General features: G+C 40.1%; 1 protein-coding gene across 5 annotated transcripts; it reads left to right on the forward strand.

The window, feature by feature from the left end:
- The first annotated feature begins 189 nt into the window (after positions 1–189).
- On the forward strand, positions 190–23,069 carry C21H1orf159 (chromosome 21 C1orf159 homolog). Of its 5 annotated transcripts, none has more exons than XM_050931906.1 (11): positions 309–446; positions 2,317–2,443; positions 7,094–7,251; positions 7,421–7,511; positions 9,900–9,975; positions 12,388–12,492; positions 13,521–13,586; positions 15,441–15,575; positions 17,545–17,570; positions 18,087–18,117; positions 20,622–23,069. In XM_050931906.1, the coding sequence occupies exons 4-11, from the start codon at positions 7,440–7,442 to the stop codon at positions 20,717–20,719; spliced, it is 609 nt and encodes a 202-aa protein (XP_050787863.1). In that variant the 5' UTR covers positions 309–446; positions 2,317–2,443; positions 7,094–7,251; positions 7,421–7,439; the 3' UTR covers positions 20,720–23,069. The 5 variants fall into 5 exon arrangements, with proteins under 5 accessions (XP_050787862.1, XP_050787863.1, XP_050787864.1 ...); XM_050931907.1 differs by having other exon boundaries at positions 7,163–7,251; XM_050931905.1 differs by lacking the exons at positions 309–446; positions 7,094–7,251 and adding an exon at positions 190–253.
- Positions 23,070–24,516: the final 1,447 nt, after the last annotated feature.

Here is a 24,516-nt window from a genome sequence, read left to right on the forward strand (position 1 = left end):
CTATTCTCTACCCAGCAACTCTTCCCCTCACCTGCTCCCTCCTCCTCCTCCTCCAGGGGCGTCTCTGTCTCCTAGCAACGGTCAAAATGGCTGGGCCGCGCGGCGATTTCTGGGAATTATAGTCCTGGCAGCCCCGAGCCTCGGCCCTTACCGAGGCGAAGGACTATATTTCCCAGTAGGCATCGCGCGCCGGAGAAGGGAGCTCGTCGCGGCGGCACCGCGGCGGGGTTCCCTGTGGAGTGAGGAGACACAGGTGGGAGAAGCGCTAACGTCGCTGGGAATTGTAGTTCCGAACCGGAAGAGAGACTCCAGAGCCAATGGGCTGGAGGGCAGAGCAGGACTACAAGTCCCAGGGAGGCGCAGGAGGCAGCGGGCTGGCCGCCGCCTGAGGGCGGGGGGTACAAAAGGGAACCTGCTGGTGGCGGCTCTGGAGGTTCCTCGCCCAGGTGAGGCGGTGGCTGTGGAGGGGGGCTTGAATCGTTTCTGGGCCTGCAGGGTTTGAACCCCGTCACCCCGATGGCCGGGCGATACTCCGCTGTTCCCCCCGCGCTCTGGGGGCTCAGGCCTGCCGGGTCCCCCAGCGTGGGGGGCGAAGGAGAGGGCGCGGGCTCCTCCGCCTCCTGAGGTGTAGAAAGAGGGGGCGATGACGGCTCGGGCCCCCCCCGCGTTCTCTGGGGTTGGGGGTCAAAAGCTCTGCCTCCCTCTGCAGCGTGGGAAGGGGGGGGAATCAAGAAGACGGGGTGGAGACCAAAGCCCACATTTTGTGGGGGACAAGGAGTGAAGGCCAAGGGCCCCCCATCTTCTGTACTTGGGTGGACAACAAGAATATGGGGACTGACTAATGTCCCTTTTTTCCTTTGGTGGGATGAGGCACGAGGAGGAGAAATGCCCGAGTGTCTCTTCCTGTAACCCCCCCCATATACTCACCTTTTTTAAGGGGGACAGTGGGGGACAGATATTTGGGATCCAAATGGCGCTCGTGCCTTTTTCCAGTAACACCCTCACTACAAGAGCAGCAAAGAATCCTGTGGCACCTTATAGACTAACAGACGTTTTGGAGCATGAGCTTTCTTGGGTGAATACCCACTACACCTACCTTTCTGGCAGTGGTGGGCTCACATTTTTGGGATTCATTTTACTGGGCTTTGCTCAACCTAGTTTAATCAGAATGAGGAAGGCTTAAAAAGTAAACTAAGCTTGAATGCGACTTAAAATTTGGCATTAAAACAGGCATGGCAAAAAATGATTTGTCTTAGGATTCTTCTAGAAAAAAAAATTTAATAAAAACAAATGCCTGTCTTAACACTAGTAATTAGTGAAATTCCTGGAATGGGAAGGGGAAGTTGCACAAAGGTTTCAAAGCTGCAGACAGAAAATAGTTTGTTGTAATATATTTAGCAAGCAATGTGAACCACAGAAAAATAAGGGGTGTGGAGAATACGTTCCCTGGCAAAGAAGCTACTGTACATTTTAACTCGGGGAGCGGTTGCAACATTTTGGTATGTAAGGGGAAGCCAAGGAATTAGAAATCTCTCTTTTCTTCCCAATCCTTACAAATAAATTATGTAAAATCAGTTCTCTACCAAGGCTGAGACAAGGGAATGTCCACATTTTTAGGATAATTTAACAATACAGAATCTCTCTCCAATTAAAGAATTTTTGTAATGTATTCTTAAGGGGAAAAAAAACACTTTTTCAAATTATCATAGTTTGGCAGTCCTGGATTTTAGGTTTTGTTTTCAGGAAGTTACTTTTTAAAATGTGTTTACCAGTTTAATCTCTTTAATTGCACAAGATCAGGCTTAGTAAGTATCTAAAGGCATTTCTAAAGCACCTGTAACTGGAGTATGTAACTATACTTTGGCAACAAAAGCCTGCCAACATTAATTTGTCTCATCAAACTTTGAAGGTAGCAATAACAATTGTCATTGTAGAAGCAGTTATTGCAAACTTCTGGCTGACTGAACAATGATGGCAGTTTTGGATCACCCAGTGGCTGCTTTAGGCGCATTCAAACCATGTAACTGTCTCCTTTTCAGTAGAAACAAGGCTTAAAGTGAGTGTAACTTTCCACTCTTGTAGGGTCTGTTTCAATGCTTGCAGGAGGCCTCACATATGCTTAGGTCAACTCTGTAGGTCCCAACTAAATTAGCACTGTCCTTATCATGGGTATGTGTTAGAAGAGCAGGGAAAACAGGTTAAAGGAGCTGGAAAAACAAGTCTTTAAAAAAAACAAACAAAAAACAAAACATCTTTCCTTTGTAATGGATTGTGATAAGCACAGCCCAAATAATTGCCTGTCCTTCTACTGTGTAGGTGTCTTGCTACATGTATTTGCAGTATGAATGAGAACCTAGCAGTACACCATGTTAAATTCCTCCTTCCTGAATAAAAAACGTTTATCGAAGATCCAGTACTTCAGTATGAACCTCTGAAAAATTTGGTAAGTGAGAGTTTTTTGGCCTTTGCAAGTATGTGGTTTATGAAACTGGGATCTAATATATTTTGCCTGTATGATATCCTAACAGTTACGAGCAACTAAAGGTTACCTTAGAACTAAAAATACATTTGGCAGCAGAAGGGAGACGATAAAATTTCAAAATCTTATCTGATAATCAAAGACTGAATCCACCTGAAAGGTATGCACCAAATTTCTACCACCCACTCCCTTCCTTTTTCTTTCATTTTTTTGTTTTGTTTTGTTTGACCTGTACCTGGAAAAAAACAAACAAATTTGTGGATACAATTCTTTCATAATACTTAGCCCTGCAGTGAGTGCAGGTAACTGGACTAGAGGACCTCTTGAGATCCCTTCCAGTCCTGTGATTCTATGATTCTAATACTGGACACAATGCTAAAAATACACCTGTGCTAGTATAATTAATGACTATCCTTAATTTAAGTTTTGTTATTTTTTAATAAACCTTGAGTTACAGAAGCACCCCTGCATCCAGGAAAGGGATAATTTTCTGATTGTCAGGCTACAAGAGCCAAATAAATACTGCTGAGTAAAAATGTAAAGCATGTAACTTATACCTATTCGAGCACATGTGATCAGAACTGACAATAACTGAAGGTTTTAGTTTTTATTTTTAGCATTTTATGATAGGAAGTGTCTAATGTTTAAGGATATGATTCTGTCATTGAGGTCACGGATTCCGTGGCTTTCCAGGACCTCCAAGGCTACTTCTGGGACAGAGTCAGAGCAGCGGCCACTGGAACAGCTAGCCGGTGGTCTGTGCTGGGCAGAGCAGTGGCTGCCCGGTCAACCCCGGGGCCACCGAAATAGCTGACCAGCCCCTGCAACAGTTGACCGGCAGTCAGTCCTGGGGCTGCCAAACAACTGACCAGGGGTCAGCCCCAGGCCTGCCAGAGCAGCAGCTGTGGTTGGGTCAGCCCCCTGGGGGCTGGAGCAGCAGTGGTCAGCCCCTGCCGCTGGAGCAGCTGCAAACTCGGGCAGCACTCTGTTTGCCTCCCCTCCTTCTCCCCTCTTCTCCCTGGGTGTTTTTAGGAAAAGTCAGGGACAGGTCACAGGCTTCATGAATTTTTCCTTATTGCCTGCGACCTGTCCCTGAGTTTTACCAAAAATTCTGTGACAGAATCTTACCCTTACTAATGTTTAATTGTAATATCTGTGTTTTCAAAATAAAGGATGTTGGCACTTACGGTCCGGGCTCCAGTTAGCCTGTCTTTTTTTAAAAAACCGAAAGTGAAAGTCCTGCCAAATGTAGTACTCACCAGAGAACTGTTTTTCTAATTTGCATGTAATTTGTTTCATTATGCATTATATTCTGAATAAGCTATCTCCTCCTGTTATAATGTCATTCTAAAGTCAACAGTATTATATTTCTGATTGCATAGGGGATGCAGTGTCTTTTCCCTCTAGTTAAAGTGCTGACCATGGTGTTAGTAATAAGCCTATTAGTATTTGATAGCTAAAGGCTCATGTAAAATGAGATGCATGGTCTTGATTTATATTCTAGTGGATGGATGTCCACAGCACAAACTACCATCAAAGTTGGTGCCCTATTTGACTGTTTTGCACTTTGATTAGCACGGAGAATGAACTACTTACTACAAGCTGTCTTTGCACAAGGGACCCAAACACTGGCAGCAAAATTTAAGAAACTTTGCGTATGTTTTACCTGTTTTATTAATAACAAATTTGAGTTTCTAATTCCGACTCCTTTCATGAACATTACTATTCATTTAAACAAAATATATAACGTCACCAACATCGCTTCACTGAATGTCCTATGCCTAATTCGATCAAGTATTCTTAATATATGTACAGGTTTCCACTCTTCTGCATATATTTGCTAATAGATATTTCTATGAGCAAATATTAGTTCAAATAAAATATAAAAGATACCTTTATAGTTTGAGAGGGAAAAAGATCAATTCACTGGAAAGATTCAAAGGCATTTTTATCCAATGTCCTATTTCTGCTGGAACAGCTGCAGGGGAGATGTTCTAGTTCACTACAATCATTAGCAGCTGTGAACAAGTAGCTGTCCATAAATGTAATTGTTTCACTGTTGATTAGTATTCTAATATATTTCAGGGATGGAAATACAAGAGGTGTGTGGAGCCTATACCATAAACTTGTGTCCAACAAGAATGAGTACCAGTCATTCTGAAAGCAACTAGTTACTGATGTTTTCTTGTGCAGAAGATATTAAAATTTTCTTTCCTGCAAGATAAATATATTTAGATGACAGGAAAGTACTTATTTAAATAAATAGTTTTCTCTTCTGACTCTCCTCAGTATTTAACTTTAGTATACTAATGAAGCAAATATTGACAGATATTTGTGTATAGAGTCCAAAGTGATGAAAAATTGATCAGCATCTGACTATAACAGCTGAGGACATTTTCTCAGTGGAAGTCATAAATAATCAGAGGCAATATTTACCTTTTTGAGGAGCGTGAGGAATAGAAGATAAGACAAATTCTGTCTCTGAGAGTTGGACTTATTAATGAAACTCAAAATATTAAAGCTATACACGCTGTCAACATGCTTTTTAAAGGTATAGAATTGATTGCAGTGTTGAACTGCCTCGAAAAGTATCAAGAATAGTGTTGTCTCTCCTGTGTCTGTTTATAGCAGCTGAAAATCTAGCCTAAAGTGCATATGTCCTTTTTATGTACCTCTACAAGTAATCCATGTGATGAATATATTTTTGAGTCAAGTGTTTAAAAATGAGAAACAGGTCTACTGCTATCTGAAAATTCTAGGGAATATGCTAGGGAACCTGGATTTGGTTTTGGTAACAGTCTGGGCAATAGACCAAACTATTTTTTTTTAATCTTAGGACATTTTTAGGTCTTGTTTGTCAATTGCACTGTGAGTTACAAGCGAAGGCTTTAAAACTTTTTGTTTACTATAAAACATGGAAAACATAGGCTATTTCAAACTGGAATATTTTTCCACAAGGTAGGTCATTTTGAAATGTTTACCCTTGCATTGTGATAAAACCAATGTAATCTCTATTATTCCATTTTCTTACTAGAGGGAATTTTGTCATTCAGACTTGGCCTCTGGCTGTATCTCATAGAATCATAGAATATCTGGGCTGGAAGGGACCTCAGGAGGTCATCTAGTCCAACCCCCTGCTCAAAGCAGGACCAAATCCCTACTAAATCATCCCAGCCAGGGCTTTGTGAAGCCTGACCTTAAAAATCTCTAAGGAAGGAGATTCCACCACCTCACTAGGTAACCCATTCCAGTGCTTCACCACTCTCTGAGTGAAAAGGTTTTTCCTAATATCCAACCTAAACCTCCCCCACTGCAACTTGAGACCATTACTCATCTATAGTATTAGTGTGCTGGTATTTTATTTTCCCTTTTCACCAATACGATTGAATGTCTAGACTCTTGTCACAGTAAGAGGACATTAAACTAAATCCTATGGAGTCTTATTATTGAAAGGCTTTATACTTGAAACAAAGCTGCATCTACATGCTCAAAGTAGAATTATTCTTAGCATTTATATACCCATTTTACACTTTGATAATACCAAACAAAGATTTATATTCAGAACACCCTTATGAGGATAGGTAACTGTGATCTCTATTTACAAATGTGTAAATTGAGGAGGGGGAAATGGAGTGTCTTGCCCAAAGCTGTACAAGAAATAAGTGGCAGAGGCAGTATTATCATTTAGGATTTGTTGGCACCTGTTTCTATACTCTAATCTCTAGACAAGCTGTCTTCTTAAGTAATCTCAGAAGAATGTTGATAATTGAGGTTTGGATTAAAACTAGTGATTGAGGTTTCAAACATGCTGTTGAATAATATACCTTGTTTTCACCAGTGGTTTGGGGACCTATTTGTGAATTACAAATTTATTTCCATCCTGCCCTAAAGATGTCCAATTTTGTGATCCCCAGATCTGAATCTTTTCCAATCCTTTCAATTTTTAACTTTTTCTTCTTATTAAACTTCAATTCGGAGGTCTTTCATGTTTCCTCTGAAATATTTTCCCTGCAAGTAGGCTGCTTTGAAAGTTTATTTTTTTCATAGTATTTCAGAGGAACATGGGTCTGGCTACCACACATTGTATTGCCTGTAGAGTGTTTTGATAACATGGTGATAACATAGCAAGTGTTTGAACAGCAGAGTCAGATCAAGGAGTTGAGGATACATTTTTGGCTAGCTAAACTTTGTAAGGACTAGGAGAAGGGGATTTGACTTCCATTAGGGTCATTTTTGGGCCTGGCTGGAAAAAGTGGGGAAGAGGAGACATCTGTATGTAACAATAGTTTGAAAAACTACATTCTGCTTTATATGGAGATAGTTTCAAAATAATCTAATTTAAATTATTGCAGCCAGAAATCCTAACTAGCTAAACTTCTGTTTGAATTTGATAATGTTGCATCTTAACTTGTAAACTTTATTAAGACTTCTGGTCTCTGTGCTGGGGAGAATAACTATGGCATTACCTTTCTGAAGGGCTGTTACTCTGTATCCTGATACCAATCCTTTGCAGTTCAGTGCTGCAGCCAGAGGAGTCAGTGGTTGTTGTGGGCAGGTTTATCAGCGATGGTGCCAGGCAGTAACTGTTCGTATTGCAATCCCATTGATTTTTAGATCATGGGTGTGGAATAGTCTCTGCATAGCCCTATTTGGAGCAGACTGATAAGGCTCCTTGTTTCCTAGCAACCACACAGCCTGCCATATCCAGAAACCTGCCCCTCTGCAGCTGGAGTGAAAATTCTGAGTGTCTCAGATTTGTACCTTTAAACAAGGTAAGTCTTTCTCCTCTGAGACGCTGAATATAAAAGCATTTGTGTTCAGTTAAAATTAACATTTCATCAGAAGTTTGTTTTGGATGCAGACAGAGAGAGAGAGAGAGAGGGAGAGATTCTACCTTCTTTGTCCTTAATATAGTGTTCCATTATCTCTCTTTTTGTTTAGACATTTCACATTCCTGGGCATGGCAATGTCATATGTCCTTCTCCTAACTAGACTCATAGCTGAAGTTACAAGCAAATCCACTGAAAGTTTGGTATGTATTATATGTCATAGCTCTACATGAAATTTCATTCTGCAATGAATGAAATGGAGTTTAAATTGCCTGTTTATATGCTAAATTATCTTAGGAAGGAAGTGAGGGGTTTCCCCCTTAAAATGCTGTTTATAGAATATTTTCTGATCACAGGAAAAGCAGCACACCCAGAACTTGCCTGTAAACATTAATATCAGCTTTTCCTTCCTTCAAGCAGCGTTTGCTGCCAATGAGCAATATGGTAGGTCAACGGAGCAAATCGTGCCCAACAGGAATGAAGATCTAAACCCAAAACTGCAGTATTGATTGGATGCTCTGTCTAGACAATTTGGCAACTTGTGAAGGTGAACTTGTTTTGAAGACTGCCTGTCAAATCTTTGACTCTTCCCCCCCACCCACCATCCTGACACAAACCCACTGGCTAGAAGACATGCAGCTGATCACACTGTGAAAAACATAGACAATCGTGATTTTGAAAGCTTTTAATCTTTCTAGCTGCTTGGCAGTACAAGAGCTACAAAAGTAGCCCAAAATATGGAAACCTAAAATAGCTTTAAAAAGCTGCCCAAGGTTACAGGAAACTGCTGCCGCCTATTGCACAGTGAATGGGCAGAAATTTATAACCTGTCTCCAGGACAGTTTGACCTACAAGCCTTTGTGTGTACCAAGCTGCCTATTTCCTCATTGACTGTGAGTCTTTCTGATTCTTTAGTGTTCCCTGACATCCCCTCCCAAACTCCACTAACTGGGTGAAGTCTGCCGCAGTCATTACAAGTTTGATTATCTCAGCCAGGTCAGGGATGAATGATACATTGTTCCTGATATCCTTGAACCTCATCACTTGCTTGATTAATTGATGACTGCATGTAATAACAAATACTATGCTGGGTTGGTTCAGATTGACTTTGACCCTTCAGCCATATGCTTGGATTCTAGCCTGATCTTGTGTTACTTTCCACCAAACTCAGTGAATCTGTGAGTTTTGAGACTTGCACACCTTGGTATTTTTGAGAAAAAAATCAGATTTAATACAACTGCAAAGTTCCTGGCTCCCAGCTCTGTTCTCATTTCCACTAGCCCATATTGTTTCAGAACATTTTTCTTAGCCCCATGAGGAAGAGGTTGTGTAGCTTAAATGACAATCTCATGCATTGTAGCATGGATATCCAGAGACAGAATGGCTTTTCTGTAAGGGAGGAGTTATGATAGTTGTATCTGTCTTGCAAAACCACACATTTTTATTTTTAAAATTTGTCATGTTTGGCTTGTTTACATGAATATGAAGTGCTCTGATGTGTGCTTTCACTTTATAGTACTGACATCCTAACAGTGAGAGTGGGGTTTTGTTTTTGTTTTTTTTTTTATAACTGAGTTCTACTGTTGCTGCATATGAACGTCAAAAAGAGAGTTTTATTCAGGGCGCTGTTTCACAAGACATTGGTTTTTGCCATGATTCTGACACGCATTATGTTTTTCACCTACAATATTAATGCAAATCTCCCTTTCCTAAAGGTGCTTGTGAAATTAGGAAACTCCAGTGAAAATGTGAAGTTTAATAAAAAATCAGCTTTATCCTCACTTTAGAGTATGGGGGAGGAATGAAGACCCTCAGATCTGTGCACAGAGGAGACCTAGCTTAGCTGCCTCTGCAGCAGTCCCCCTAGAGCCCACAGAGCACACTCTGCTAGTTTAAGATCTGTGCAGGCGAAAGCAATGAAGACTAAGTGAGACAGGTGCATCATCCTGCACATTTATTATGGAGTCCTCTTTCTGGTGGGGATTCTCATTCACAGAGGGTTTCTGGGGCAACTGTGTACCAGGGAAGTTCCTGGGGCTACCAGGAGTTAGAGCTGCTGTGAAGCACAGACCCTCATGGATGATCCTGGCCTCCTGCCCCCCTGGAATCTGCAACTTTTGGAGTGGTCCTATGGCCTGTTCTGCAAGGGCCAAAGAAAATGATTAGGGAAAATCTGTTATGGCAACCATGCTGAGGTTTCCTTCTCCAGGGTTTTACCTCAGGAGAGAGTGATCCAGCCCATAGAAATGAACTGTACACTGTTCTAGAAAAATTGGCAAATGCTTTTACAAAGTGGTTCTATGAGGTCGCATCGAAAATCAACACTGGCATGTACCTTCTTTTACATTTGTTCGCAAAGCCCTAATTTGGGCAGTTGCTAACTGGTCAAAATGATCTCATTGATGTAATCCAACCTGTTCTGTATCCTCTACTGCTGATTATTAAAAATTGACAATGAAGTGTTCATTGATACAGTTTCAACTGCCACTGTAATTTATTCCTTTTTCGTTAGTATGTACTGGGTAAGATTGAGCTGTGTTTTTAATAAAGCCAAGAGCTGTGGGAAATGTGCTGTAATGTTTTCTTTTTAGGTTTCACAGCCAGAATGCTGTATGGATGTATTGGATGCTAACAGCACCTGTCCAGTCACTAACCAGTGCAGTCCAGGTAGTGTCTTTGTCCGAGAGAAATTCCCAGAGTATTTTTCTATAGCCAGTGACAAAACACAGAAGCTAATTAATTAGACTAGGGAAGGAAAGAAAAGTTACTGTACACATGCATCTTGAGGAATGTTCTCTGTATGAACACATGCAACTCTCATCAATTCTCATGGAAACTGTATGCTCACATGGGGAGGATAGTAGCCTGGCATTGCTGAACTTTTTCTTCAGTTTTCACATACCATAAACTAGTATGATGCAAGGTGTACTATAAATTAATATTTACAAGCACATGTGATGCAAAAATACAGTAATATACAGCTAAGGGGGCGGGAAGAAAGACTTAAGCCTTGGCTAATATGATGCAAATCTCTTATTACCAGGAAGTGATGTGGGTTCCCTTTTGTGCCAATATTATTTGATTTCCCACCTCCTTTTATCATTCTCCAACAATGCCAGGAGAAAAGATGATCAAATGTTTGTAAGAATCCACCCTTCTTTAAAGTGAAGTGGAAAGCTTTAAAAAATAACCAAACTCTTCTAGACTCAAGATTGGTAAGAGAACATAGATGCTTCAATATTACTGATTCTTTGTAGAACTAAAGAATTGAAAATCACGTTTTTTCTTTCTTATGACTAAAGCCATGAGTTCTGTCTTTTCCTCACATTAAATATTAAAAGATATCTTAAAGTGTGTTATTTTTCTAAGCTAAATGCTTTGCTGCTCAGTTACTTAAACATTACATGATTACTACATTAATTCCTGTGCTTAAATGATCTGAGATGTGGCACAAACTGTTGTCCATAAGTCTTATAGATTCACATCTTTTTGCATCATGCTATACATGTTAAACTACTGAAGTCTTTGGTGTCAGATAAAGTACTTTGTTGCTTTCTTCTTATTTACTATAGAAAGGCTTTGCCCTGACAGTGGATGCGTTTGTGATTAGATTAAACGTCAGGTGTAATTTATTACTAAGGGCATCAAATGTGCAGCTTCCCTCGGAGGAAACTTACCAACAGAGCTGTTTTCCAATCAGTGCTTTACTAATAGTGTGCCTTATGGAATAATTGATTCCAGTTTGGCTAAAGGCTGTGGAGGACTGGATTTTGGCCTACATAGTGAGTTTTTGCGTTAGAATCTAGACTGTAACACGATCTAGCAGGAATATCCTTCTAATCATCCAGCTCCTGGTTCATAAGACACAGAATGAAGCCACTACTGCTTTATTCTATTAAATAAAGTTAGTGCTGAAGACTTGCCTTAACGTTTTTTCCTGTCTTATCAAAGATAAAAACTTGTGCCTTTAAACATAAATTGAGAGACAGATGATATCACTCAAGACACAAATTTAATCAGTTTTCAGCCCTCTTTGGTAGGATGGCTGATAGAAGAGACCCCGCTTATCTGTCATGGAATAGTTTGTACAGGATTGAGTCCTTGTAAACTGATGCAAACTATACAATACCAAAAAAGTGTGGGCAATAGAAAAATACTGTATTATAGGCCACCTTCATATTGTTCGTTACTAGCCCTTGAGTGACTGACAGGGTTGAGTCCAATATATCCTGATGCAGGCTCTCCTTTACTGGTTCTTAGAATCTTATATCTCTCTCTCTACTTTAGCTTATGATATGATACACAGACATGGTCTTAAATCTTGTTTTAGCAGGATGGGGACCCAGAGAATGCAGGAAAAATATAAGCAGAGAGGTTTCTTCTTGTCTGGAAGTTCTTAAGGGTTGGCATGTAGGGATTGGTAAATTTTCCTATTCTTCATAATTTAAAAAACTAAATGATGAATGGAGCTACATGAAAATAACCTCCTAGCACAGCGTTTCTCGAACTAGGGTCACTGCTTGTGTAGGGAAAGCCCCTGGCGGTCCGGGCCGGTTTGTTTACCTGCCCTGTCCGCAGGTCCGGTCGATCGCGGCTCCCACTGGCTGCGCTTTGCCGCTGCAGGCCAATGGGAGTCGCTGGAAGTGGCAGCCTGTATGTCCCTCGGCCCGTGCCACTTCCAGTAGCCCCCATTGGCCCGGAGCAGCAAACTGCTGCCAGTGGGAGCTGCAATCAGCCAGACCTGCAGGTGGGGCAGGTGAACAAACCAGCCCGGCCCGCCAGGGACTTCCCCTACACAAGCGGTAACCCCAGTTTGAGAAACACTGTCCTAGCATGTGCTTGCTTGTAGCTGATTTCTCCTTAATGTCCTTTATATGTAGTATAACACCTTGTTTTCTTGTTGCAGCAGGCACATTAGAAATTAAAGCGTGTGTGTGTGTGTGTGTAATATGATAGTAAGTAAGAGACATTCTATGCAGGAAGCCTGTGTTCTCAGATGCTTGATTCTGGAGACTAGAAGGATGTTCCTGACATTTCTCATGCCATTTCCATCTCAGTGTACATTTTGTTCTTGTGCAGGTTGTTACAGAGAGTGGAATGAGGATGGGAGTAGCAGTTGCATTAAATGCAAGAATGAAACCACTTCTGTTGCGTCAACTTACAATCTGACCGATTGTAGAAATAGTAAGTCATCTGCCATCCCAGTCCTGAATTTATTTATTTATTTATTTTTGCACTGGGGTCTCTTTATACACATTCAGTTCAACCAAGACTGTCCCGTAAAAGATTCTGAGGATTTCCATTCCTAGTTTTCTTCTCTGAAATTTCCATCATTCTCAGAGGTCCTACTGTACCTTTGTGTGACAAATCCTTCAAAACCCGTCAGAACTTTCCTGAAATCAACCAGCAGAGACTGCAGTAGAGCAGTGTGAGGCACAGCATCCTGTAATCTATGATCTTTTGTCTCCTAATCTTTAGACACCTTTTGTTTACACATTAGAATATCTGATCTTTACAATCAAATGCAATATCCAACCCATATCTTTCTGTGACTTTTAAGAATTCTCAGTATCTGTAACATGCACAACTCAAATACCAAAATGTGTTCAGGTGTTTTTTGAGAACAAACAAATAATTAACATTGCATTTCTTGAATGATTTAATCACTATTTTCAGAAACAGGCATTTACATAGGCGCACATACTAAGGACTTCTTCAGACCTCAAATAACTCTTTTATTCAGGAAGCTGGACTGCACTATCCGATATGTAAGAGGCCCCATTTCTCATTTTTGTTCTCCTCTGAGTAGGGTGACCAGACAGCAAATGTGAAAAATCAGGACGGGAGTGGGGGGGGGGGTAATAGGAGCCTATATAAGAAAAAGACCCAAAAATCAGGACTGTCCCTGTAAAATCGGGACATCTGGTCACCCTACCTCTGAGCAGTCCATTCCATTTAATTAATAAATCGTTTAGCAAAACTAACAGAAGAGCTTGAGAGGCTTCCTGTAAGGAATGCAGTAATGAACACTTTTGCCAGAAGAGGGTGATCATGCGCCTCTTCTTTATTTCTCCCAGGAAGTGGTAGAGGTGCTATTATCTCATGAGAGAAACCAGGCATCAGATATGATATGATGGCTTATGTCACTCATAACCTTTTCTAAAGCTGCACTGAATTTAATGCTTCATAAAAATGCATTTTTCCCCATATAGCTGATACCAGAGGAATGAATTTTCAAATGAATATAAGTACCGTAACCCCCTTTCTACAGAATATAGGTAAGTAAATGGAATTGTCTTGTGTTGGGGGATAGCCACTCTAAAGCTTTTCCTGTTGTCATCTGCACCCGCTTGACAACATAGCATTTGATACAATGTCGGTGAGATGTTTTCTCCCGTATTTTTAAGTGTAGCAGCCATTTTAGAGTAGTTAATTACTCCAGACTGTAGGAGTTTTTATTACTTTTTTTTTTAAAAAGCCAAATTTTGACATAACTGCGCTTCTTCTGCAGGATGGTTTTTTGTCATGATGCAGTTTGCGCAGAGAGAAACAGTTATGCCAGTTACTTTCTAGGTGACTTTTAAACCTGATGCTGCAGCAAGTGTTGTGGGATTTTTTTTGGTATGCCAGTTGCCAATTCTAACTAGATCTGACGCCGAATGACTTTTTCAGGCCCTAGAAGAGCCAGTCACTTTTTGTTTCTGGAGCTGGTTGTAAACTACACTAGTCTCTTTAACTTGACTCTGTACATGTATTGTTTCACTTGTACTGCAAGCAGATATAAATTGAAAATAATTAGATTGCTGAAGTATGGGCCACTACTGGAAGTAGGATCCCAGACAAGGTGATTTAGTGCTCTGCTCTAGAATAGCCACTTAATGTGAATGCTCATGAAGTGAGAGCGTAAATGGTATAGTCATTAACAAGATTCACATATAGTTGGGTGCTGTACAAGCTCCTTCCAGACAGCTCTGCCAGCGCACATAAATCTTGACCCGGAGCACCTCTTGCTATTGTATCCCTGTACTTCTCTGGCAGAGCCCACCAGAGATGCCCAATTGTGTTATCTTATGATCTGCACAGAAGGGGAGTAGGGGCTCTTGGATGTGAGTAAGCCTCATTCCTGGTTTGTCAATCAAGTTCTAATTTATTATGAGTATAAAACAAGTGCTGGTTATTTCCTTTTATACTATGTGTGATGTAATAGAGGTAAATCACTTTTGCATCTGCCCTGTGAAACTTGTACCCAAATGGTAAAGAAGAAGAGCTATCCTGCCCAGGGAAACTGAGGACTAATATATAGCTTTTTTTAAAAAAAGGAATTGCAAGATCTAGGGAATAGCTTTGGGAACTTAAGACAATCTGTGTAGTGTTATACTAAAAATCTCACTATGCCAAGTGTTTAAAATCTCATTAAACATCTTTTGTCCCTGACCCTGAATGAAACAAATTAAAAACAGAATGAAGCCAGAACTTGTACTGCGGTAAAGTCTTTGTATTCCATTTACAGTAAATACCAGAGATGTGGTATATCTGCTGTTCCTGTGTCTGGAGCACAAGAATTTCAGCATTCCTCTGCTTCGTAAAATAAATCTCTGCCACCTCATGTGATCATGACCTTAAACAAAATAAGTTAAGCAAATTGAGCAAATGTTCTAGATAAATCTTTTTGCTAGTGTCTAACTTCCCTTTGAGGCATTACAAATTGGCCATTTTGAAGGCAGAATACCAGATTTAATGACTAATGGCCTGACTCAATCCTGTATTGGGTAATTTAAATTTACCTTAAGTGTTCTTATTATTTTGGTTACAGATCCACTTTTGTTCAATGCCTGACAACAGCGAGTTTGAAAAGGATAAGGAAGGAAACAACTTGAGACAAAAATCTGTGGATATCTTCAGGAAAACAGAATTAAAATAGTGTAGGCAGAGGCTAAAACACAGGAAAATTAGTATTGGAGGGAGGTTTTCTGTTTGATATTTTGATGCACAAAAGAAATGTTCTGTTGTCATCTAAATGTAAGGAAGTTTACTCTGTATTTTCTATAGCAGTGATGGGAGAATAAATCCCTTTGCCCCTTGTATCATAGGGGTTTCTAGTAAATAACAGACTATTTCCTCTGATTTCACAGGGGGCCCAGAAGTGGCAGCTTCTCTCATTTTAGGGACATTCTTCATCAGTTTATTCCTGATACTGTCTGTGGCTTCATTCTTCTACCTCAAACGTGCCAATAAACTTCCAAATATGTTCTACAGAAGAAATAAAGGTAATGTTTCTTAGTCTTTCTCTGTTTCATCATTTATTTACAGTTTAGCTGGGAATTTGAGAAAACGCCAAAACCTTTTCCATATGTTTTAGAGTTCCATGTTCTACATTATTTTTAATGTACGTATTGTAATCTGTTCTGTGCACTTCTGTACTGGGACCAGTGCAGTCCTACATATGCGTAAATGAACTGGAAAAAGAGGTAAACAGTGAGGTGGCAACATTTGCAGATGATACAAAATTACTCAAGATAGTTAAGTCCAAAGCAGATTGCGAACAGTTACAAAGGGATTTCACAAAACTGGGTGACTGGGCTATAAAAATGGCAAATGAAATTCCATGTTGATAAATGCAAAGTAATGCACATTGGAAAACATAATCTCAACTATCCATACAAAATAATGGTGTCTAAATTAAGTATTACCACTCAAGAAAGAGATCTTAAAGTCATTGTGGATAGTTCTCTGAAAACCATCCGCTCAATGTGCAGTGGCCATCAAAAAAGCTAACAATGATCGGAACCGTTAGGAAAGGGATAGATAAGACCATAAATATCATATCACTCTATAAATCCATGGTATGCCCATGCACTGAGGACTGCATGCAGTTCTGGTTGACCCTTCTCAAAAAAGATATATTAGAAATGGAAAAAGTACAGAGAAGGGCAACAAAAATGATTAAGGGTATGGGTTCTAGATAGACTTATGTGTAGTGTGGGGGAGGAGCCGGTGGTCGTGGTACATGTAGGTACCAGTGACATAGGGAAGGCTAGGAGAGAGGTCCTGGAGGTCCAATTTAGCCTGCTAGGTGAGAGATTGAAGTCCAGGACCTCTGTGTTAGCATTCTCTGAAATGCTTCCAGTTCCACGCACAGAGCGAGTTAGAGAGGCAGAACTGAAGAGTCTCAATGCATGGATGAGTTGATCATGTAGGGAGAAGGGGTTATGATTTATTAGGAACTGGGGAAAATTTTTGGAAAGTGGGACCATATACAGGAAGGGTCGGCTCCACCTAACCCAACAGAAATCAGTAAATAAGAGCAATACACAAGCAAAGAGGAATGTGAGATCAAAGTGACATGTAACCTTAATTGCATAGCACAGTTCCAGTGAATTTGGTGCCACTTAATATAAAGTGTACAATAATAGACACCTAGATGCTAAGCTATTTTGTGCTAAAGAAAGTGTTAGTATCATGAAAACTGACAAATTGAAACCTGTTCTTACAAGTTTCTTTCAATAGGTTTAGGTACCACAGGTCTCCCTTTGGGTGTTTATAAGTGGGTCAAGAGCTATCATGCTATGACATCTAATCTGGCAGGTCACAAAGCTTGTGCTGTTTAACAACATTTAGACTAGAATTTCCACTTTTTGTAACTGCTAGTTCCCTTTTGTCCTAACATATCACAATGTTGAAACCGAGGTGTTTATCTGAGGGAGGAGAGTTAAGAGCCTACAGGAGGGAATCTCTTAGGATTTCTGCGAGGCTGAATTTCATTTTGCCTGGCTATTTGCTTTGTTGTTTGTAAACAGTTTCTTCTGCTGCTTCTGACTGCTATACCCTTCTATCTCCACACCATTTGCTGCCTTCACACACTGAGAGCTAGCTTCTACTGCTTTCCTTCCACGGCAGCTCCTTCAAAGCAAAGTGATGCTCCGATGGCCTCCTTAGGGAGCAAAATAAGAACTGATTTAACCCTGTAAAAATAACTCTTTCCTGGAGAGCTTGAGAATCCTGTGCCATTTTGTCCTTAATGCACAAAAGCATCTTCTGGGCAACGTGCTCTGATTTCCAAATACTCTTGTATTGATGTCTCCTCCAAAGCAATGGAGGGAGAATTCTCTCGAGTGTTGGTTGGGATATTGGGCCTATCAGATTGTTCATTGGGAAGAATTTCTACAATACATAAGCAATTGAAGCAAATAGTTCCAACCTTTTAGAACAATAACGGCCTGTCTCTTCCCCCCTTAGCATCAGTTCTGCAGCCCAGTGAAACAGTAAGTAAAATCATTCCTTCTAAGGAACATAAACATCTTTCAAATGCTGTTGTTTATAGGGATACTGTCAGGTCACATTTTCGGCCCAAATCTAGAATTTTGTAGAAATGAAACTGTTACAGAACCTAAACTAAAAAGAACTGTCCCTGAATTACTTTTAAAAATTCAAGTCTGAACCATTTAAAACAGATATTCACCTGCAGTTTTTATAGCCTAAACTTTGCGGCATTGTATTGGCATACAAGAAATTGGAAGCAGAATTGAGTAAAACAAAGCGAGTCTCACAAGTTTGTTGTCCATCCTGAGAAAAATGCAAAAGTAAACACAGTAATAATTAAAAAATAGATTTTTTTAGAATTTATATTAGATGTTACTCTTTTAAGGAGTTGTTAGCACAAGTGAGGACATTTTGCTTATTAAAAATAATTGTAACCTTGGTGTCTACTTCTAATTTCTGTAATATTAGAAAATGCAAAGATCTTTTATATTTGACTTGATCCTTATTCTGTTCTGCAGGCATCAATGATACCTCCACCTACTTCTTCAGGTAGGTAATGATCTGTTCCATGTTTGAGGGATCTTTAAACTTTTCAGTGAATATTTTCACCTCCAACAACTTGCTCCGGTAGCTTTTTTGTTAGCTTGTAGTTAAGAAATACAAAACTACCTACCAATATCCCCAAAAATCTGAATCTCATTTTGGGAGTGCCAGGAATACCCAGTAAGTATAAATATATAAACAAACTCCAAAATTCAAACGACCAAGTCTGTTCAGGGAACAGAAGTGTGACAATGTCTGTAATATTAGCATTTGTTAATCTGGTGTAATTTTAGTAATTAACATGGACAACTACATTATCTAGTAGAAGTGATGCTTCCTTAATGGTGTCTTTGGCAGCTAGGCGATAGATGGCTTAGAAATAGATGGATGAGTGTTCAGGTTTTCAGAGGTGTTCAAAAAATGAATTATTCAGAGTGGGACATGTTTTGAGGGCTGGAACATCGTGAGGATTCTTGGGTGGCTCATTTTCAGGCTCACTGGATTGAACATCACATCTCTTGAAACAAATGACACTTACATGGGGTTTGGAACATGAAAATTGTGCAGAAGTTGGCAAAGTTGTTTTAATAAGCATGAGAAGTTCAGGCAGTAACCCATTCTCTGGACTGGTGCTCATCTAACCGATCCTTTTTCATTCTTTCTTTTTAAACACACGTTCTTTCAAGTGGTGCTGAGTGTATGATTAAATAATCCATTCTAGGGATGCCTTTATTTATTCTTAACAAACCTCTACTGAGAATTTCAGGAAAAAAGCAGACACAGAGGCCACCAAAAAAGGCATCAGTACACTAACAAATATTATTCTCAAAGTTGTAGCTGTCTGTGATGCTGATGTGCAAACAAGAAAGCTTAATGAAACAGAATCATATTGGCTACTTCTCCATTCATAACATAGGAGAAGGTGAAATCAATCACTCTTTGTCAAATAAAAAAGTAAGCACTCTTTCAAGTTTCAAGTATTTCTGAAAACAATGCAAAGTTAAAAGCAAATTCAGCGATACCTAACATTGCAAATATTACAAAACTGTATTTGCTTATTTCACCTGTAGGTGTCAAAGAAACTTGTACTGCCTAATAGGGTATATCCAATTATTTAATCAGGACACTACTGAAAACTAGTCTATGCTTTACAGCAGAACCTCAGAGTTATGCACATCTCAGGAATGGAAGTTGTTTGTAACTCTGAACAAAATGTTATGGTTGTTCTTTCCAAAGTTTACAACTGAACATTGACTTAATACAGCTTTGAAACTTTACTATGCAAAAAAAAAAAATGCTGCTTTTAACCATCTTCATTTAAATGAAACAAGCACAGAAAGTTTCCTTAACTTGTCAATTTTTTTCAACTTTCCTTTATTTTTTTAGTTGTTTATGTTTAACAGTACTGTACTGTATTTGCTCTTTTTTTGTTTTTGTTCTCTGCTGCTGCCTGATTGTGTACTTCTGGTTCCAAATGAGGAGTGTGGTTGACAGTCACTTTGTAACTCTGGTGTTCGTAATCCTGCAATTCTACAGATATGCCTGATCTGTGTACTCTGAAAACAATGACAGAACTCCTATTGACTTTAAAGGAAGACCGATCAAGCCTTCCAGGAACTGAATAAAATGTTTTTGGGGGAGGAGGATGTTAAACAAGCCAAACTGTTTACTTTCATTGTGTAGTGTACGTGGATTATTTTTAAATCTGAGATGCAAGAATTAAGATTTAAATCTTTATTACCACGATCTTAATTTTAGGCCTTCCTGCAGGCAGCATGCTGACTCTAAGGCTGTGGCTACACTACGAGGCTTTCAGCGACACGGCTGTGCCACTACAACCGTGCCCTAAAAGCCAGGCAGTGTAGCTGCCGCCAACAAAAAAACTCTCTAGAGCTCCCCTGCTGACAAAAAAACTTCCTCCGCCCCACAGGCGGCAGCAGCGTTGTTGGCAGGAGAGCGCTGTTCACATCAGCGCTTTTCGTCGGTAAAACTTTCGTCGTTTGGGGGCGTGTGTAGTTTTTTTTTAACACCCCTGAATGACAAAAGCTTTGCCAATGAAGTGCCAGTGTAGACAAAGCCCTTGTCTGAATTTGTTCTGGGCTTCAGGGAGATATAATCTGACAGAGCCAGGAACTCCTGAATTCTAACCTTGGCTCTGACCCTGAGACCCTGAGTGGGGGCAAGTGTCTTAGCCTCTCTGCCTTGGTTTCTATAGCCATAAAACGTGGGTAGTATGTGGCTTATCTCTGTAAGGCTGAAAATGGAAATAATAATGGAAACACTAGTATCCAATGAGCACCCAATTCAATAAGTATCTAAAGTACTTCCTTCAGAAGAGGTGTATTAGTGGCCTTTCTTAATATTTAGTCATCAGTCAAATTTTCTTCTCTGTATTCTAGAACAACAGTAGCCACTTTCAGATCATTGGCTGACTTGTTTAAGTATGAGTTAATTATGAAGCCATGAGTAGATAGCAGTTGCTAACTGTGTGTCTGTGCCCACTTTTTCAGTTCGAAAGCCACGCTACGTCAGACGAGAGCGATCGTTAGTGATGTCTGCATCCACTGCTATGATCCCTTCTGCTGAAACCAGGGTCAGCAATGTTTAGCCTTCAAAACTTACCTGAGGATTCAGTAAATATGCACAGTGTTGGCAAAACTTTCTGTAGCCACTGGAATGCCAGGAAAATGTCAGGAGCAGCTGACCTAAAAACAAGCCGAGCCACTGTGTCAAATGGGTTTGTGCCAGACGTGGACAGAGGAGTTGAACTAATGCAAACATGATGATTATAGGATATATCCAGTTCTGTGAACTGCTTTGATGGGCTTGAAAAGCACTTTTCCAGCTCTGTGGTTTCATTTGTCTCCTAACAGAAGCTATGTTCAAATCTGTAAAAAATCTGCCTTTTTTGGAACACGTTCAGCTTTGGCAAGATCATTTTCCTGCATTGTGGTCAGCTATCTGGCTGTAGAGCAGAAGTCCTCAGTGCAGCAGGCCGAAACAAATTTTTCGAGGTGGGCTTGTTTAAAGGACATGTTTGTAAATGTTAACTCTTAAGTGCCATGGCTTTAATGCTGCAGGAAAATACAAATGTATTTTACATGAAATATCTCAATACAAAAACTGATGCCTTCAGAAGCATCTTCTTCAGATTCTTAGTCATAGAGGACCATGGTTTTTAACTGTAGGTTTAGACCCACCTGTGTCCAGATATTGTCATCCTAAGGGCTGCTGAAGACTGTGGTCAGTATGTGTCTGATCCAAAGCCCATGGAGTTGATGGAAGTTTCTCTAGTGAATTTCATGGACTTTTAGATCAGGCCCTACATGAGGATCCATTTGCTGTGGTTTTATAGTTGACAAGCTGCCATTTCTGCCCCACTGAGACACCCAGCCTTCCCTCATTTCAGCATTTCATGAGGGTGGCTGTTGTGGTCTAAAGGAAGGCACGCTCTCTAAGCTGGGTTGAGCCACCCTGAGCACTTAGACACATTGATTTCAACTGGAGTTGTATTGGGAATTCTCACCAACGCAAGTAAGGGTTTCCCCAATCTAATCCTCCATGCACATAAGGCCTACAGATCAGCACCTTAGCCTTTGAGTTCCCCCACACACCACCTGCCTTTGTTTAAACCTCACTAGCACAGTGTGTTCTTTAGAGGAAATGACTTGTGGTGGATTTTTGTCACCAGCCAGTGGTAGCCATCATGATTTCAAGAACACAACAATTGATTCTTATCTTTAAAAATGCTAAAGTAGCTGTCTCTGGCCAATGTGACACCAGTGTGGAGAGTGTAAACCTCATGATTCAGATACCCTCTCTGCCTCCGGCCAGAGGCTTGTTCAAAGCTATAGAGTAAGGATTGGGTTGGGGGCAAGGAAGAGCTACTAGTCTTTTTTTATTAGATATCTATTTTATGCACATTTTAATGCAGTGTAAACTGTTTGCATTTCTTTCCTCTCATTTTGCAGCTTTCCTCCAGTGAGGTCAAAGACAGTGGGGCTAAAGAGGAAACTATGAAGGAGCAGGGCCTGCTAGCCACACACATTGAATCACTATATGTAAAACTTTGACTCCCTTGTTTGATTAAATCCAGTCTAGTTTTAATTGCTATTTTTTTCTGTCTGCTAAAACTTAACAGCCACAGTAAGTCAGGCCGTTTGAGAGGGGAAGCTTCCATTCTTGAGTACTGTATGTGTATCGTTTGTCTATTCCCAAACCAGGAGGTAGGAGTTTTGCCAGAGTTCTTTCTATGTCTGTTCTCTATGTATCAATAGGATTTGCCTCTGATACAAATGACATTTTGAGGTGGTAGGAAGACATAGGGGCTATGAACTGACAAAGTGTCGGAAACAACTTAACTTTATAGGAGAAAGAAGTAACTATGCAATGATACAATGTTTGTGAATCTGTCATTGAAACTGCATCCATGCGAGGCATAGTTGCTCATCAATTCTTTCCATACATAAATCATTGATGGGTCATTCTCTCCATTGCTGTGTGGGAACTGTCACTGGCCACTGTCACTGCTACATGTCTGTATCTGTCTGAACCCTGTCTGACCCTCAAGTGCATCACTATAACAGTTTAGTGCCAAGTATTGGGTGCTTCTTCCCCCATCCCCAAGACAGAGTTCAAATTTCTCAGTGCTAATGTCATTTTCTGTCAAACTTTTCAAACACAGCAAACTTTATTCCCATGGGCTTTGTAGTTTGCTCAGATCACATTAATGCTGTTTGACCCAACTGGATTCCTGGATAGAACCTACTTAGGGGGTTTTTTGCACTGTCATGTTAAATGCATACTGTTGTTTTCTCTCCCACACAGCTGGCTTTATTGAACACTTGATTTCTGAGTCTTGAGCTATAAATGATTAATTCAAGGACAAAGGATTGATATTTAATGTACCGGGGTATTTTTAAATTGTGCCAAAATAAACATCTTTCAGCTTTTTTTAACTATTGTTGAGGTCATGGATGTATTTCCTTTCTAAGCACAGGAAGAAAGGGGCAAACTTAGCACAAGAAACAAATCACTGATCCATCTCACTTGGCGTGTTGCCTCTTCCAGGGCTCAGGTTTCAGGAGAAAGTAAAAATGTCCACAAGTCTCCTGTCCAATTATGCAATATGATAGGGTAATAAGAGGGGAGAGGAGCAGAATTCCTTGATGATTGCGGAGAATCTGTTTGCCTCTGGAAGCGCTTAAACGTGTCCTCTTTAAGTTGTTTACCATTATAAATGCTCATTTACAAGGATCTAAAGCAAGGAATATATCACCCTTTATGCCTGAATTCAGAGGTGATGAGCCAAATTTTCTACTGGCAATAACTTTACTGAAGTCAGTATAGTTATGGTAGATGAGAGTTTGGTCTAAAGTAAATGATTGTTTAAATTTCACATCACTGAGTTGACATAAGGTTGTGTGAATCTTGTACTAAAGAGACAGAAGAGGGTAGCAAGAAGAAATCTAACACAATGAGGCTATCAGGTAAAGTAGACCCTTCCACACTCGAAAGTGGTGTAGTGTAACACTTGTAAATCTGAACAATAAGTTCTCTTTAGCTATAATCAAACTCTTACAGATCTCTAATCCCTTCATAGTAAAGCGTTTCTTTCTGAAAGGAGTTTGATGCAGTAGATAGGATGTTCTTTACTGTAAGCAGAAAGCTATGTTTTGTGTTCTTCAAATTTACTTTGTAAAATATTCAGGGTAATTGTGAGAGCTGAGCACAATCAGACAGCTGAACTACAGATGGTTAAATAAATACAAAGGTATTTGCTCTTCCAGAAAGCCAGCAAAAGTAAGAGTTGAGCAGTGATCCTATACATGGGAAATATGCTATTTTCAGCAAAGTATATGTAGGAGCAAGGACAAGCCAAAAGCTTTTGTACCTGCTATATGGGCACTGGTAAAATCCCAAAATAGTGTCAGAGCAAGGAGGAGAGTGCAATGTATGAAAAGATACAGTGCAAATGATCCCCTGGGAAAGGAAACTTGAAAAATGTTTTGTCAGTTAACTGGACTCTGAGCCAAAGCACAGGCCAAAACAGAACCACCTTCTTGAAGATGAAGTGGTCAGTGCCCGAGCTGTTAGCCACTTGATTGAATTCAAGAGATGGAACAGGAAGTGAACTGAGGAGAGTAGGAGCTAAGTACGTGTACAACAACAGAATACAGTTTCAGGCAGCATATAGTGCATACCTGAGAGGGACTGTCTCTTTTCTAAGATATTCATGCCATAAGCTGAAGGTGAGTGCACACTGTATTGGTGAGAGTATGATGGACCATCACTTTTTGGACAATAAATATAAAACACTGGTTTACTAAAATCTGATACCCAGTTATATACTCTTTCTAAAATGCTGGTGCTGGCATCCTGCTGCTTTAGACTGAGTAACCGATG

This window comes from Gopherus flavomarginatus, chromosome 21 (assembly GCF_025201925.1).
Source record: "Gopherus flavomarginatus isolate rGopFla2 chromosome 21, rGopFla2.mat.asm, whole genome shotgun sequence".
In the NCBI taxonomy this organism is placed as follows: Eukaryota; Metazoa; Chordata; order Testudines; family Testudinidae; genus Gopherus; species Gopherus flavomarginatus.